Source organism: Rhipicephalus microplus, chromosome 5 (assembly GCF_043290135.1).
Source record: "Rhipicephalus microplus isolate Deutch F79 chromosome 5, USDA_Rmic, whole genome shotgun sequence".
Classification (NCBI taxonomy): domain Eukaryota; kingdom Metazoa; phylum Arthropoda; class Arachnida; order Ixodida; family Ixodidae; genus Rhipicephalus; species Rhipicephalus microplus.
The window spans coordinates 21,276,911-21,295,053 of NC_134704.1; the positions used below are offsets into that span (position 1 = coordinate 21,276,911).

General features: G+C 46.9%; 2 protein-coding genes across 4 annotated transcripts in view; one reads left to right on the forward strand and one right to left on the reverse strand.

The window, feature by feature from the left end:
* Positions 1-11,076, reverse strand: part of LOC119174901 (isocitrate dehydrogenase [NADP] cytoplasmic) — a 35,741-nt gene extending 24,665 nt beyond the window's left edge. Inside the window, exon 1 of the mRNA XM_037426027.2 lies at positions 10,909-11,076. Coding sequence (XP_037281924.1) covers positions 10,909-11,002 — 94 coding nt within the window. The 5' untranslated portion in view covers positions 11,003-11,076. The remainder of the gene's footprint in view (positions 1-10,908) is intronic.
* The window catches only part of LOC119174900 (NAD(P) transhydrogenase, mitochondrial), a 33,263-nt gene continuing 23,796 nt past the window's right edge, over positions 8,677-18,143 (forward strand). The window contains exons 1-4 of one of the 3 annotated variants that reach the window (XM_075894956.1): positions 11,426-11,455; positions 11,815-11,920; positions 13,775-14,067; positions 14,834-15,170. In XM_075894956.1, the coding sequence (XP_075751071.1) occupies positions 13,780-14,067; positions 14,834-15,170 (625 nt within the window). In that variant the 5' untranslated portion in view covers positions 11,426-11,455; positions 11,815-11,920; positions 13,775-13,779. Of the gene's footprint in view, positions 8,789-11,425; positions 11,456-11,796; positions 11,921-13,774; positions 14,068-14,833; positions 15,171-18,143 lie in introns of those variants that run through there. The other 2 variants (XM_075894955.1, XM_037426026.2) reach the window with 2 other exon arrangements.

The following is an 18,143-nucleotide window of genomic DNA, read 5'->3' on the forward strand; positions in this document are numbered from 1 at the left end:
TGCACCTTGAACTAGTCCCGACGCAAAACACAGACGGCCGAATCGGCCAACACAAAAAAAAGACAAAGCACTCTGTACTTCTGTGTTAACCGGCTCGAGCCGTTTCTTTCCCGTTATGCGCTGGACCAGTTGAAGTACGACAGACCGATTCGCCGCATCAATTCTTGCAGTGCTGCATCACAGTGGGGGAGCGGCTGGTGTGAACTCGGGAAGCTGCTGTCTGCGAGATCGTACAAGTTCACTTCGAAGAGGCCAGAAACGACTCCTAAACGAGCTCCAACCAATCAGTACGAGAGGAAGAAGGCGCAGTGTAAGAATTCAAACAGACATACCGAAGGACCAACTAGCCCAAATCAATTAGCCCAACCAACTAGCCCAAATCGCCATTCTTCTTCAATACCGAAGGACCCTTAAACGAGCACTGGGTCCTTAAATATTAAAAAAAAGGCACATCACTGAATACTATATATATATGCACATGCAGCATGGGCGAGAACAAAAGAAAAACAGATTTAGGACGCAGAAAAGTTGCCACTCGATTTCACAACGAGTAAGCAACAGATTGGTTTCGTCTATACTGTCCGGTGCAGAATACCGTGACAACAGCATGCACTCATGTCTACCTTCGACGACAGCGCAGCTCTGATTTACTGGTCCTGCTCTACGCCATCTACAGACGCCGACACCATCTCTCGCAAGTGTACCCCGTCCTCGGACTCCAGTGACCGTTCTTCCATCTTTCCTGTCTCTCCTATCCCCTCAGTTTGTTGTTGCTTCTTCTTCCTCTTTCCTATACCTTTACTTCTACCCTTTTATCCCTCCTTACCCCCATCCCTTTGTGAGCTCTGTGGCGGTGTCGCTCACTGAAGCAGACAATAACGGGGCTCACTTTTCTCTTCCTTTCTCTCAAGAACCACTTCAGCTACTCAGATCTCACACCGAGGAGTCGGGTTTCACGACATTCTATACGAGAGCCGCATTTGCACATTGTGTGTTTAGAATAAGTGGTTAACGATTTAGAGTACTTGGTACTCTACTATGGGAGAGCATTTGCACATTACCAGCAAGTGCAAGGTAATTGATCTGAGCATGTGCAAGTTCCAACACAACGACACCCGAGGTATTCATCTCTGTGCTACAGCGTGACTCAAGTATACGCAGGGCAGTTCCCATTGCCTCCGTCACAAATAATCGCGACTCTCGCAAGATTTCCGTAAACTGAATCGTAGACGCTGCCTCCGCTGTCTGCGATCTTTTATCTAAAACGAGGTCAGGCGTCCGAACTTGGACCCGTGCAAGCAGCGCCGGCCGAGGAAGTTTGCTCGCAGCTTCGCAAGTTCCGTGCAGCGACGCGGAAAGACGAAAGTGCTGTGGCCAGCTCGTTAATTAACCACCGCACGCGGTATCACATCAACTATGCCCGAAAGATGAACCACTATGAAGAGGCCATGTTTCGAGACTGCTCTGTCCATGCAATAAACTACACTGTAGCCCCCAGCAAACCTGAGTGCACCTATTACAACTCCATGGAGTTCAAACGCCTTCCGTGAAATATCGCTTGCACATAATATATATATATATATATATATATATATATATATATATATATATATATATATATATATGGGGGTTAACTAGCATTAACATACATAATGTATGGTTGACCCCCCCCCCCTCCCACCCAGTTGCCTCGAACGAGTTTCGGAGCGGTTTAACAAATAATGACAGTGAGGAGGAAACATCAAATACCTTGGACGAAGGGCACATTCGGGAAACCACGTTAAGGAAGTGCTAGAGAAGCAAGACGGTGTTTGAGTTAAGCACAATTCTTACTGACATAAATATATTGGAATGCCAATATAGCGACTATTAAACAAAAACCAACGAATAAAATCAACGGCCATTTTTTTTTGCCCGAATCGCTCAATAAGTGCTATTGTCATCACTGACTGTATGAAATGAAATATGGTAGAAACGTTTACACTCCTGCGCAAGGCGGCGCATGTTTGAGGTGAAAACCGCAGATGCCTTCTCAAACGCAAGAATTGACCGGCGGTGTCAGTGCGAGTGATGCAAAAGATCATCACTCATCGAACCCATTAATCGTCAAAATTGGTGACGTGATGACGTCGCCAACGCCACACAGCGTGACGCGTCATCACATGGCATTGTCTGCTGTGCCATGTAAAGCACCTCCCCTCCCCCATGCCTTTTTCGCCGGTAGACGCGACGGAGGGGCTTTACGGCTGACCTCAGAGGCAGCGGTAGACTACGTTCGGTGCAGAAAGCTTTCGGAGGTGTGTGTGTGTGTGTGTGTGTGTGTGTGTGTGCGCGGGGGGGGGGGTACAGAAATCATGCATATCGACTGAGAAAAAAAAAAGGTGGATGGCTTTCGACGAATGCATGAGGGAAGAAACAAACTTCATTCCAAAGAGAGCCGACACCACAGCCGTTCAAAGTGATTTTTTGTTTGTTAAAGGCTGCAAAAACGCTGCACCAAATGAATAAAACGCACGCACGGATTTCAGCCAACGACACCGACACACGAATAGTTAAACATGCCCCGGATACACAAGTCAGAACGTCGCAGCAAGATTCCTCACATTCCCTGAACAATTGGGGTAACACGAGAACAAGGAATCAACACTGCACCGAGGAAGAGACGCATGTCAATCCGAAGAGGCCGACAGGCGAGGAAGTCGGAGATAAACAAAAAAAATAATACAAGACCAGAGATCCATGTGCTCCGCGCACACTTCTCTCACCTATCCGGCGCCAGTGGAGAGATGAACCGCTGTCACTTTTCACGGGCGATGCTTGTCTGGCCTCGCCTAGAACCGGCCTCGCCCAGAACCCTTTCCTCGGCTCTCTGCGAAGACGAGCGCGGCGGCGAGGAGCGAATTCGAAATCGCCTCGGACCAAAGCCAAGATGGGAGGCTGCGGCAAGAAGTCAATTACCCCGTTCCACGAGGCAGCGCACGCGTTGGAAGCGGGCGTCCGAATGATCCGGTTCTCAAGTTCGTTGATCTCTCGAAGCATGCAGCCTCCGAAGAGCGGCGCGTGAAGACGAACTCGCGAAATTCGCGAACCTTGATGGTCGAGGAAGAAAGAGAGGGACGTCTTTAAAATGTTGCGCGCGGATACGTGCACGTCCTTCCCCTTGCATACGGGAAAAAGCAAGGCTCAATCTTTTTTTTCGCCTGTCATTGCATTAGAAAGACGTCTTTTTCCTTTTTTTTTAAAGACGATAGTCTTTCTTGGGGACCTTCGACGCAAAAATTTTGGTCTGTCTGTCCCCCTTAACGGTAGCTTTAACGGCACCAAACGGCCGTCCCCATCCGCAGCACCCCCCAATATTGCTCAAGGTTCAACGTTCATACTTGCGCGATTGTCAATTAAAAGAAAAATCAATTACTGCGCATATCCGAGGCACCATAACAACACGTCAATATTCTGTATGTGTGTCTTTTTTTACTACAAAAGGCATACATAAGTAATTCTAAGGCCCGTAGCGTTTATCACGCTGCGCTGACCATGCAACGCTTACACGAAAAGGCAAGTGTTTCCAACGTTTTGCTAAGACGACACGGTGGTGGCACCTACCCGTCACCTTGCGTTCTACACCTTATCACCTCAGAGACGGGCGCGCACGGCGCGCGCCCCGTTTTCCAGGATGACTGCGAGATAGCGCTCATGTCTCACGTCTGACGTGACTTGATGCGCTCGTTCGCCTCCGCTGCATGCTCGAGGCACTCTAACGCAGTGCCTTCAGAATACCACTCACCGATTTTCTTGCGCAGAACATCAAATAAACGTTTTGTTCACTCTCTCCAGACGTAAGACCATCGTGTTTCGACGACATTTGCAGCGTAACATACAGATACGGGGCCATTTTTTTTCTTATAGCAAACCTGGACGGCAGCTCGTTTGTCAAAATGCACTGCATTAATTACTTGTTTCAGCGTCTTGAATTGGGCTGGTTAAGCAGCACGCACACTGAATTTGAACGGTGAAAGAGCACGAATTGCACTTCTTTCGCAATTGGTAATCGGCGCCAGTTGCGTGCTCGCGCACCTATATCAATAAGAACGCAAGGAATTTTCCAACCCGTCTTAACTGACGTATGCAAGCACGGGCGACGTTCGAGGACGCCAACTACGTGCCGCACCAGGTGGCTTTCGCTGTGGGACGCCCGCCTTTAGTCATTGCACGCATGTTAACGAGGATGTCGGTACGAGTGCATTAAGCTTTCGCGACACAGAAGTCCTCGTGCTTTTTTTTTCTCTCTCTCTCTGTATGAGCAACAGAATCAATAGCGTCATTGCAGCGTATATGCTACTATCTTGAAAAAAATAAATAAAAAAGGTACGTAATGTATGGAGTGCAGAATAGGGCGGTTGAACTTAAGTCAAGGCGATTCTACTTCACTAATAGGGAAAACCGATGTACTGATACTCGAAATAAGCAGTTATGCTAATTCTAACGCATTGCGCGCGTATAATGCACTCATCTGTATCGCGCGATCTGCCGCGAAAACAACTTGCAATTTGCCAGCTCGATCTTGCCGGCCGCTCAGACAGTAAGACTAATCGGTCGTCAATTTGGCTTAGTGGCTACTGACTGGCGACTCGAAGGGCGGGGTTCCATCCCGATGAAGACGAAATGCTACGTGCCCTTGTGCTCAGCCAGTGCATGTCGAAGAATGCCAGGTGATCGAAATTGCCCGGAGACCTCCAATACGGCGTGTCTACAAGACCGAACCGCTTAGAGACGTCAAACTGCGCGAATCACCCAAACATTAATAAATCAGCATGAAATCGGCACTAATAACAGCGCGGGAGCACTAGAAGCAATGGACCGCCTTGTACAGCCAAAGCCGTCAATGTCCAAGCTGGCAAAAAAAAAAAAAAAATAGAGAGAGAGAGAATTTATTGAAAGAAAGGCAGAGATGTCGGCCTGAGCTACAGTTTGCTCCGCCCGGAAAGTTTATAGCCATCGCAGGACACCGTTGGACAAACTCGCGTTATCGTCTTCTCGGTCGTCCCGGGGAAGGGCAGGCACGTCGCACTGGCTGATACAGCATAGGCGACACTGACAACAGCGTTTGCCATCTCAGCCGTTTTGTTTTTCTTTATTACACGCACACAGTTGGAAAAGCGAGTCCCTCCTCTCTCAATGTCTCCTTATCGTGCCGCCATGATTGCGGCACTATCAATGCCGGGACAACGCCCACCTGATATCCAGCTTGACCACCTCGCCAGATCACATGACCTCTCCTTCGAGGTTTCGCAGAATGACGGCAAAAGAACAACTATAAACGAGCCGAGAAAGTGCTTGCGCAGCGGACGAAACTGGAGCACACGGCGATTCGGAGGAGGAGGAATAAATGAGGAAGGACAGGGACGTTAGCCAGACGGCGATTCGGGATGACTGCACTGGCGCGGACCTTGAACTAGACCGTTAGCCGAAGTGCCAGCGATTAAGACCAAGGCTGACTTGATGTTCGTAAAGCTCCTGTGATAGATAGGCCGCTGCCCAATGGGATTGCTCAGATATTTCACCTTTTTGTAACACCAGACGTGGCGCAAATTTGTTGCACAATTCATGCAACCTTTCGGGAGACGTGTTGTTACACCGAAAGAAAAAGTAGGCACGCTATTCCAGAAATTATGAAATGTATCCAATGTGGGTACTTACAGATATTTAAAGTTGTCAACGCATCCTTCACATTAACACAAGACTGCAACAGTTTCCAAAATGTTTATCTTTGAAATAAGCCCTTCTGTCAACAAAACAAGTGTACACCGGACACATGACCGTGCTGAGTGCTCCAGCAGGTGCAGTCATTGTCAATGGCGTTGTCACCGAGCTGAAGTCGAAACGAGATTTAATATACTGAGCAAGAAAGAAAAGGAATTCAAATTGTTTTTAAATTGCCTTTGAAAAACGCGATCCTAGCCATTAAAAGCGGAGGTCGATAAGAAAAAAGCATTAAATTTCGACTGTTTTCATCACAACGCTGCTTGGCGCGATAGAAGAGTACTGCGATCATCACTTCCACTGATCTAAAAATGCTTACTCTCCAAAAAAAGTTAATAAAAAGCACTAGACAGGAGTGCGACAATGTTCCATTGTTTTTGTCCCAGTCATATCGCCACTGTGTTTCATATCCTCGCACTTCGACGTCGAGGTTATAACAGCTGATAAGCTAAACCCTACCCACCCACTTTTTTCATTGGTTTTTTTCAACGTACCATTAAAACAAGAGCTTCGTAATAGCGCTGCATCCGCGTACTCTGTTCGGCCATAGGAGCGTCGCGCGCATACTCGGCTGAAGAGCATCTGCACGTGAGCAGATTGATTTGATTGATTGATTTGTGGGGTTTAATTTGTGGGGTTTAACGTCCCAAAACCACCATATGATTATGAGAGACGCCGTAGTGGAGGGCTCCGGAAATCTAGACCACCTGGGGTTCTTTAACGTGCACCAAAATCTGAGCACACGAGCCTACGACATTTCCGCCTCCATCGGAAATGCAGCCGCCGCAGCCGGGATTCGAACCCGCGACCTGCGGGTCAGCAGCCGAGTACCTTAGCCACTAGACCACCGCGGTGGGGCGACTCTGCACGTGAGCAGGTGGAAGCTGACAGCCGCAAATGCTGTGACGCTGCCACACTTTCTGGCCTCGAATGAAGTAAAAAAAAATGCGCAACAAAAACTTTATAGGGTGGCAAAAAATAGCGGATTCGTTAGTACGCTAACCCGGTCCTGGCAATTGACCGAGAGAGATAGACAATTGTTAATGTAAGAAAGAAAGAGGGTGGGGGGAAGCAGGCGGTTATCAAAAGATGAAACTTAGGAAACGATGAAGGCGATGTGAGCAAGGAAATTCGATCGCATTATTTGGAAATGAAATAATGTTAGCGACTCAAGGTTCAACATCTAATTTAGTTCGTATATGAGAAAGTTTAGCGGTAATGAAACATAACGCGTGGAATACGTGATCTGACCAATAGAAGACAGCTATGTTATAGGCGAGATATATCAAATATTCCACATATTATTTATAAAACATTAAGCTCGTTTAAAAAAAAAGTTCGCACTTTTCCTGCAACTATATGTATAAGACTGGCGAGTGAGGACGACGCAAACGAGCGATGGAAACAAAAATGACAGGTGTAACCTTAAAAGCGAGCAGAGTGGGTCAGACAACAAACGCAACGGATATCATAGTTGAAATCAAGAAGAAATTGACATAGGCTAGGCACCCAGGCTGGATAACCACTGGTCATTAAGGGAAACCGACTGAATTCCAAGAGAAGGCAAACGCGTGAAAGGAAGGCAGAAAATTAGGTGGGCAGACGAGGTTAAGAAGTTTCCAGGTATAACGTATTAGCAGCAGAAAGCACGGTACCAGATTGATAGGCGAATCATGGGAGATGCCTTTAGACTCGCTCGCTGGATTCCGTGCCGACCGGTTGTGCCCTCACAATCTCCGACGACAGCGCAGCTTTGGCCGACTGGGTTGGTACTACGCCACCTCCTGACGCCGGTCCCCGACGACAGCGCTGCTCTGGCCGACTGGACTAGCCCTACGCCATCTCTTGTTGCCGACAAGAGCTCTCGCCAGTGGTGCCCCGTCTTCGGACTCCTGTGACCGTATTTCATCTTTCCTATCTTCTCTTTACTTCCGTCGTCGCTGTCCCTGCGCATTTCTCTCTATATATATACCTTTAATCCTATCCTTTCAATCCCTCCTTACCCCCATCCCTCGTGAGCTACTGTTGAGGTGTCGCACCAGATGCAGACAGTTACGGGGCTCACTTTTCTATTATTTTCCCCTTTGTAACCACATAAGAAGAGATGCCTTTGGCCTGCAGTGTGTGTAGTCAGGTTGATGATGATGATACATATTTTGCTCGTAACATTACGAAATGGTTCTCTGCGCTGGGTACCTCAACATGACGGCCCCGGGAGAGTATCAGAGCAGGGGGGGGGGGGGGCACGAAATCGTTCGGTCCCCGCGTTCTTTTGGGCTCTCCCCGTTTTCTTCAGGCCGCCAGCCGCGCTAAGGGGCACCGGCACTAATCTGATGTCACAGTTTCTTGTCCTGCGCGTTCGAGTAAGAGTTCATGCAGCATCGAAACAAGCTGGTACCCCCAAGATCTGTCTGTACCCATCTGTACAAATCTGTACCCCCCCCCCTCCCAAAGAAAAAAAAAAGCCCCACTTTTCTTTTGTTGGCCTATGCGAATAAACTTGCAGGGAAAAAAGAGCTAAATGTACTGAGTTGTGATTTATGTAATAAGTGTGGACTAAGAATATCTCTTGTTCGAACTTTATTATAGCTTATCGCGAACAAACTATGAAATTTCCGTTGAATTTCTTACACTTGACTAAGGCATTTCGATTGATGTATCAAACTGACAGTAGCAAAAATTGTGTGACCACGTTTCTCGGTGACAGTCGTGTACGCAAGCAAGTTTACAAGTACTCCAATCCCAACGTTTGATGCATTTAAATCGGAGGAACGAGCAAAGCCCCACTGAATCGAAGGGAGATAGCAGCGTGCCCCCCCCCCCCCCCTCCCCGCGCTAAAGTACGTTTGATTGACAGTCGCCCTATCGACGCGTACAAGGTTGTTACACTGTAGCTAAGAGTAGCCGCGGTGCGGTATTAGCAATCGCACAATGACACACCCCGTGGAGACGTCTCTTGACACGAAACAAACAAGTCCGTTCTTGAAGGTGACTTTACGAGTACTGAAGAGATTGAACAAGTTCGCACGTAGCCAACGTCTTTTTTTTTTTAAGTTCCTTGCGGATCAAGCCACGTCAGGGGCGTCGTCAGAAATTTGTTTTTGATTCAGACGTTCCCCAGATATTATTATTGTTATTAAATTTCGGGCGGGGGGGGGGGGAGAAGCAAGGGGTGTTTATACTCATGCGTGCTTTATGTGTGCGCGTACATATACACACATAGTGTAGAAAAATTCTTAAGCCTCCCCCCGCCCACCCAACCACACCTATTGCTATGACACAGCCACAGACGACATTTTCCAGTAATTAATTCTTTATTCACCTACGTTGTAATAAGCCTTAAAACAAGGAACGAAGACATCGCAAATTTTTTTTCCATGGTGGTCTTTTGTTTAGTTAAGCCATGCGCCAGAACTCGCTGTATCCATGCCACTGGACTGACTGGAATGATACCACATGCACAGCACGTGGAACAGTATGTGGTAAAAATAAACAAAAAAATCATGTAGCCAAAGTAAACAATAAACGCTGGGCCGTAGCGTACTCCGATCCCCAAAGAAAAAAGACAAGTATGGTTTTCAGTGATTTGTAATCGTTATAGGTGACCTTGACCTGAATGTAGGGCAGCAGCGTGCCAGCTGGCGCGGTGAAACGTATAATGGGCATCAACAGGTGCCGAAATCCGAAGCGTTAGAGGATGTTGCACAATAAAGCACGGGTGTAAATAGTGTACGACACAAGACGTAGCAAGATTGTATCTATTAAGCTTCGCCGAGACGGGAGTATGGAAGGCAGTAGCGTAGCCAAAAATTGTTTTTCGGGGGTGGGAGGGGTCACCCTAGTTTGGCTACGCCAGTGATGGAAGGGGTGACACGAAAGAACGACGCTTCACCGCATCACTCTGTTTCGCTCCAGCCGCTTGTAGAAGTACACATAATCCTCGAAGGTCCGACAAGCGATAAGGCGGATAATTTTTTTAAACTCTACCATCACGAAATCAAGTAATCTACAATCACAAACGCGAACTCGACTTTCGCTGCTGAGGCTTTTGAGCACTATCCTCAAAAAGCACTTCTGCTTCACACACAAATTACAGAAAACAAATAATACACAAGACGGTATATTGTCAAAATGAATACACATGAATATTTTTTTTTTGCAAGGCGTATAAAGATACAACAACGTCAATTGTGTGTGAGTAAAACTGAAGTCATCACTATCGCTTTTAGGTCCACCAGAATGGTGCTACCACAAGAAAGCAACGGTGCTGCGATGGCAGTGCGCTGACAAATTCCAAAGCATGGTAACACGAACTCGACAAACTACGGCTGAGCTGTAAAGTCAAAAGCGCCTCTTGCGGCGCCAAGATAAGCACTCGACAACAACTACCAGAGAGAAGCCAGGCGTGCCCCGCTATCAGAGAAGCAACTGCAAGTCATCCCTCCCAGAGGCGTGTGCGGATATCGCCGATAAGGCGTCGGGTCAAAACAAATACCACAGCGTAAAAAAACGGGAAACGCCCCCGGATCACTGTCAAACTTGTCATACGCTGACGCTCCCTACGAGCACGGTAAAGTACAACAATTACGAGGATAAATCAGAGCTCCGCACGTTAACGTCGAACCGGCCCGCAGCACGAGGTGGGCTTCTCACGAGTGCCTTGGGTCATTGACCCAGTTGTCAAAAGAGAACTGGGGCGAGGAGACTGAGCATGCTTTGTACTACGCACACGGGGCATGAAATCTACCGAACCAAGACATGACCCACAGAAAGAAACAAATGCGCACGACGAATAAAAGAACATTCCCGCTACCACGTGTGTTCGCGCGCTCTTTTCCTTTCTTTCCCCTCTGACAAGAGAAACGTGGTCGCTTAACTTTGACAAGGTAGTGACGAAGAAGCTGTGACAGCTACAGCTGAGCTGCGCCGAGCAGCTCGAGATATTTATCCACGTGGCTACAGCTCCACCCATGTGAGAATATAAACCACGCCTGAGCGCTCGCTCTCGATTCCCAGCATCCTCGCGCGGAGCGGACGTGGACAACGGCGAGCAATGCACTGAAATCGGGCGCAGGAAGTCGAACGGCGATCGGTAAAAGGCACGACGCAGAAGCGTCGAAAGGCAGCTCGGAAACTGTTGCTACTTACAAGACCTGCTTTGAAGGACGTGCACAGCAGCGGGAGATGACGAGACGCTTTCCCTCTGCAGCAGGCGCGAAAATTTGAACAGCGCTCGTGCCATTGTCTTTCGTTCCAAGCGGCGACAGGACTTTCACTGCGTCCACGTTTTTTCTGGCCGGCACAAATGCAGACAAAGTCCGCCGAGAAAACAAAAAACAAAACGTGCACCTTCACTCAGCGACCAATGAGATGCTGGCGTCGCCAAGCGATAGTGGCGCCACTGTAGTCTTTTGAACCTTTAGTGAAACACTCGCATAATGTTTATTCAACGCAAGTTTTTGTACTACTCACAGAGGGCGCAAAGATATGTAACGCAACGTATTCGCTTGACACAAAGACAAACGTACGAAGGTTGCGTCACTAGCGCTCTCTGGGAGTTGTAGCCAAACAAATTACTGTTGAGAGTGATCTTCTGTGTGGTGTTAGGAAATCGACCGTTTCGCCGGCTGTGGCGAATGAGCGGAGCTTGCGGCGGGCAGAGCGAGTTCTGCTCCAAGCGAAGCTGCCGCCGGTGCCGTCAGCGTGTAGAAAACCATTCGAGGGATTCGCTCGCAGGATTTCAAGCTGGACGGTTGTGCCCTCGCGATCTCCGACTTCAGCGTAGCTCCCGCCGACTGGTTCGCCCTCCGCGGTCTCCTGACGCCGTGTAGCTCTCGCACTGTGGCACCCCGCCCTTGGACTGCTTCGACCGGATCCCCACTTTCCTATCTCCTTCTTTTTCCTCTCGTTGGCTGTCTTCTTCTGCTTCTACTTTCCTTCTATCCTTTTTATCCCTCCTTCACCCCACCCCTATAAGGCACTGCGCCGTGTCGCCTGAAGGCAGACAGAAATTAGGTGCCTTTTTCCTCTTCATTGTAACCACTACCACCACCACCGTCAGCGTGTCAAAGGCGGTGAGGGGCCGACGTTCGCTCGTAAACCTAGCTCTGCTGTCGGTTACCTCCCCCTTAAAAAAAACGGCTCAAGTTGCATTGTTATGGTAAGCACAACGGCATGAGAACTTCCTCTTTGCTTGTCAAATTTCTCGAGGCCGTAAGGCGCTAGCGCTGACGTCTAGGTAGCCGACGAAGGTGCTGACGGATTTCTTCAAAAATCCTGCGCTTATTCAAATGCGAGAAACTTGTAATTCCGCTGGAATGTATAGTACTAGCACTTTCATATTCTTACTTCGTGAGAGTCTCGCTTTTTTTCAGCACCATGTGACGCGCGGCCGTATTTCAAAAGCAGCACGCGTGATCTATATTTAGCGGCCCTGCCGGGTATCGGTCTAACCACTGTTCCGAGCATGCAGGAAAAGAGCAATTACCAAAGCGTGGTAAATGGGATCTTCCTCATTCGTTTTACCGAATCTGTAGCGCGGTGGATGCCGGTTTATCTGCCACGGATGTCAGCAACTTTGTGCCACGACTCCCTCCCCTGGAGATTTGCTTGTGGGATAACGTGTTTGCGCCTTTGAATGGCACTGGACAGATGATAGATAACTGACGTACTACTGTTGCGCTGATCGGTGTACGTAGTTGATATGTCACTGAATTAGAGCTGCGCCCGTAAGTCTATGCGTTGCCAGCCTTTCCGGCCTTCAGGTCATCTTTATCGCGCGGGCCATGTCCACGCCGGTTACCGGCAGCGCAATGAACTCGGGGCCTTGACAAGCCCTCCGACAGCCTTCTACGAAGGGAGCGAGTGAAATCTTTTCGTCCGGTTCTCTCCCCTTGAAGAAAAAAAAGCGAAGCAACCTCAACGGTGCTGCAATGCGCCCAAGTGCGGCCCCATTCAATCGTGACGAAAAGTAACAAAAAAAAATGCATAGTTCTCGCGTCTTCAGACCTTAGTTTCAGCGGCCGCTTAGCAAACGTCTAAGCTTGCGCAACAAAAACAAAACCACCTGCGCCGCCAGACAGGATCAACGCGCGCGCCACTTGCTGCATGCTTTTCATTATTTTTTTTATTCCCGGAGTTGGCACCGAATCAACAGCATTGAGTATATTGCAATCACATCGCTCGCCTCCTTTCGCTTCACGCGAAATGTGTGCGCCAAGAATGGCTCGTTTGCATAACGGAGTGTGCGACTATTGTTTCGGAGCATTGCCCTCATTCTCCATTCACTGCACCGATTACGTATAGCTCTTGGAGCTCGTACAATTTGTTCCCTTCGCATCTCTCTCTCTCTATTTTTTTTTTTTGACGAAGGGAGGTAAGTAAAGCATAAAACAGAATATTCAAGCCTACCCACGATCGATCGATATTCTTTCAGAATGTCTCATAAGTTTGTGTCTTAATTTTTCTGCAGAAATAATAAGCTGGTTATGATCACATGCAGTGTTCATCCGTTCAAAATCCAGATAAATGTGCAGTTATTGGGGTCCAGAAAGGAATATGCTGTAGTAAATCTCTCTGTAGTCATTATGACTACCTTGTGTTTTGGTGTGCCAGCTATAGATAGTTGACTCACAAAAGCTCTTCAATGTATGAAAGTGCAGTCACCACAGCTCATTCCTCTATGCTTAGCAGATCAAAGCCACAGTGGGCAAAGCTTTAATATTTGTGGTGGAGCTTGGTTAACCCAATTGGAAATAACATAAACAGGAAACAAATAAAGTTTGTGTAGCAAATCCTGGGTATGGAGTAATCCAAGAACTGTTGTGTTTATTTTAAAGCGGAAAGACCCCAAAAAAGGCATGGGACATTTCATCTCTTACACAGTGGTATAATTAGGGGCAAACTTGGATGTGAAACTTAAGCATTTCCTTTAAACCGCATTTGAAAGTTACCTGTGTAGCACATTTTATGCAACTGACCATCCCCCCCCTCCCCGTTCTTACTCTATCTGCAGCCAAGATGCTTCTTGCACTTCAATATTCCAAGCTCTCCTTGGAGCACGCCTGCCTAGCCAAGTCTGCGAAATGGCCACAGCTTCGACGTGCGTTTAGCAGGAGTTCGGTTCGCCGAACTGACAGCTCGAGTGCAGCCGAGGCTCCCAAGGGAATCCCATACTCAAAGCTTTCTGTAGGAGTGCCCAAAGAACTATACCAGAATGAAAACCGCGTTGCGTTGTCTCCCGCCGCCGCTGCTGCGCTAGTCAAGAAGGGGTTCACTGTCAACGTTGAGGAGCAAGCTGGTGCAGCGGTGAGTGCTGCCTCCTTTGGTTGCAAATTTGTTGGGCTTGTCTTTCATTCACATCGATTCTTAGGTTTTCTTTCACGTTTTCATGAGATGGCCAATCTTCAGGTTTCATGTTTTGTTCCCATACCAAACCATTACAGGGACTCCAGAGTCAATTAGTTCAGACTGATAAATTATGCTCTCGAAACTCCATTGCCATTTATTTCACCACCATAGGCTTCTTAATAGTGACACCACGAATTTCAGCATTTTCTTTTTGTATTTTGGCTACATTTGCCAAATGAATGCTTCTAAAATTTGATATGCTAAGCTTGTGGCTTCCTCGGAAAGCAATGTGCCTTGTTTTTACTAGCTAATTAAGAATTACGTAGGTCCTAGTAGACACCATCTAGGCTTATCACACGACGACGACTAACGCAGGACTTTCAAAGTTATGTTGCCATCCGCATTTTCTTTTGTGTGCGTTTTCTTGCTTGCCAAGCATCTTCTTGTAGCAAGTGTGGTGTTATCGGGGGACGTGAAAGAATAATTTACCAATAGTACGAGAAACATTTTTTCTCCCATTAGTGTTTCTTTAAGGGAGCTGAATGGCCGAGTTGGGTGATGGTGTTAAGGGGATCGTGCTGCGATTTCGCCTCTGTAAATCAAGTAAACTTTCATGCGCAGGTTTCCATTGAAGCAATTGTGCATATAGCATTTTGCTTACCTGCTGTGTTGTAGCTCCTATTGAAGCTTTTTTCTTTGTAATTTGCAACTGTTATCATTACAGGCAAAGTTCAAGAATGAGGCCTATGAGGCAAGTGGGGCACGCATCACAGATTGCAAGACCACGTTTCAGTCAGACATTGTGCTCAAAGTGCGTCCTCCGATCGAAGTGGACAAGGGACACTTACGAGACAGCAGCACGCTCATCAGCTTCCTGTATCCGGCACAGAACAAGTCACTTGTAGATGAGCTCGCCAAAAAGCAGATGACTGTCTTTGCGATGGATGCCATACCTCGCATCAGTAGGGCTCAGGTGTTCGATGCACTGTCGTCCATGGCAAACATTGCAGGCTACAAGGCAGTGATCGAAGCAGCCAACCACTTTGGTCGTTTCTTCACTGGTAAGTGCATGCACATGTAACTTGGACTTAACATGACACCTTAACGTGACACTTTGAAGGTACCCTGAAACACCTTTTCAAGTAACCAATAGAATGAATTCACTCGAAGAGCTTATTGCCTCACGAATTCAACGCCACGAAAATTGTAAGAATCCGTCCACTGCAAGTGGAGTTACAAAGTTTTGTCGCTTGCTGAAATTGCATTCTCTGCTCTCGTCCCGATGAAAGCACTGGAAGTTAAGCAGGGAGGGATCGTAGGGCCACAGAGAAACGTCACGTGCCCATTGTGACTTTGAGCACTTTTTTTTCTTCGAATGTGCGACTTTTTTAGTGTGATTTCGCGCACGTGTGGACAAGTAGCGGCCTTTCGCGGCGATCTCTAACGAGCGGGCGCGCCATGTTCAAATCAGCCAATGGCTGATAGATGGGCTTGCTACGTGTGATTTTCGGGCATATTCCGTGATTTGTTGAGAGAAGTGAAAACAATTTTTAGCCGACTTTGATCATTTCTTGTGAATTCCAGGCCGCATGCTGGGCTATAATATTTAGCTTGCATGTTGTCGGGAGCCTCTCCTACCGATCGGCCGCGTTTTCTGACCATGCTCAAAAAGTGAACGAGCTAGCGACTGCCACTTTTGCTCAATTTCTAAAGCATTGGATTCGTTATGCGAAGGTTCTAGGCTTGGTCTCTGCTGGCGGTAAGGTTGCTTTCTCGTCCCCTTTCAGTCCTTTCCATTTATGTTGTAATTACTATGCTGCACTTAAACACTAAAAACAATGTTCGCATGCTTCCCTTGGCTTCATTCGCTTTTGACTTCGTAGGTTGTGTCTAACAAAGAAACAAGCCCTTGGTCCATTCCCCTTCTTTCGTACATCTGGGCTAGTGACACATTAGGACATGCTCTGTAAATTTCTGTGTCAACCTGTTTCTCTGGGTATACACCGTATGGCGTGAAGGTATGAAGAAATCAGTGTGGACAAATTTTGTCTTGCTGAATCTCAATGTAACCGCAGTTCATGTACACATGAGTTATCATATTTAAATTGTGAAATCCCTGTCAAAACTGCGGCAGATGCCGTGCATTCTTTTTTCAGGATGGTTTGAACATTTCCCCGAGTCGCAAGAAACGGTATAAATGTAAGAGTCAAGAGATTTTTCGGAGTTTAAAAAGTAATGCGGAAGCATAGAACTACAAAGCCAGCATATAGTAAAATATTTGGTATTCAGTGATTCTTTAAAGGAGGCTTTGCTGATGTGTTCAGTGAACACTGGCAATGTAGATAAAGCAACAATGGCAGTGTTTTTTTTTGTTTTGTTCCAAAAGCATTTGCTCGATGTCAATGAGAATAGAAAGATTTTGAAAGCTATTGCGGGTTTCTTCAGCATTAAATAATCATAAGTAAACAAGACTGTCCTACTGCTAGTGAAAGGCTGTAGCTTTACCTGATGGGCGATAGGAGCTTCAGGCAATATAAACGCTATATTTAAAGGTCCTAAAAAAAAAAAAAAACTGCATTGTGATTCTGCTGCGGTAGACATTTTCACGATTTTCAATATAGTTCATTATTATCTTCTAAGTTAGTTGCATTGTTGTATTGACATGCTAATCTCTCTTTCTTTATGCTTTACAGCTAACTTACTGTAAGTATTTGCACTATTAGTATTCATATTTACAAACTTCATTCATTTGCTGTTGTGGAATTGAGTCTTGAAGTGGCATGGGCACATGCTGATTTATGAAGGTACTGTCATCATTAACCCTTCGCGGTCCATTGTCGGGCCCTGTCCAAAAACAAGACATGGCTGCAGCAACCTGTGGCCAGACACTGCTGGACAAGTGCTCTCGTGTGCGATTCACCCACATGTTTAGTTGCTATATTATGCCTCATCTTTAAGAGCAAGTGGGCCTCTTTTACTTGAGTTTTGAGCTGTTCAGTTTCGGATCACAATGGATGAAAGGTGGGAAAAGGTTCTGGACTGCGAAGGGTTAACGGTTCACCAAAATGGTTTCTTGAGAGTGTGTCACAGCTAGAGTATATCAATCAGACCATAAATAAGTTGAGTCAGGCACCTTGTATCAAGGAAGCCAGGCGTAATCAAATGCTAATTTTCTCCTGAGCTGTGCTTTTTTCTCTCGGCTTCTTTGCCGAATATTCGGGACTAAGCCCTGTCATCGACGAACTTCTGTAAGCACACCATAAGTCATGGAGCCATGCTTTCTATTTGTCTGGTTGACCTCTGCATCACCAGACACCACCTCGAATGCGGCCTCTCGCTTTCGTTCAGTGGAACACAAACACGAAGAAGCCAGTCCTATCATTTGCATAAATGACTGAAGCAGTGCCACATCTTGAAACATGGGCGGCTGAAAGCTTGGCACGGTGCCGCTGTGTGAACTGCAATATTTTGCATGTTTATAACCATACAATAAGTTGCACACTTTATGCATAGGGCTTAAATTATCCTGTTAAGATCCGACAATGCTATGCAATCTGCTCGATCGTATTGTACCAGGTATAGTTGAAACGGCGTAGAGGTCCCTTCGAAGTAGTTACAACGAGGCCTATTGTAAAATTTAGGTCATGCACAGGAAATGTAAGGTGTTGTCTCAGTGGTATCCAACCATTCTATCAAGTCTGTTCATTAATAGCATGGATCAGAAAAATTTGGATGTCATGAAGTCATACTACCACCAAAAAGGATTCAGTGAATGTGCAGACACACTCTTCTTGTGCCTTGGCTAGCTCTTGCAAACAACTATCTTTCCCTGATCTATTTGTTACAGGAACCGAAATATCATTTCATTTATACAGTCGAATTCCTTCACAAGGCATACGTACTGATGTAAGAGACTAATGGGTATGACACCTAGTGTGCCTGCGAAAAAACAGCGGTTGATAAAGAAAGTTTTATGTGGTACCTTGTTTATAAGAGACACCTCATATAGAACAAGGACTGCAAACCAGTGCGTG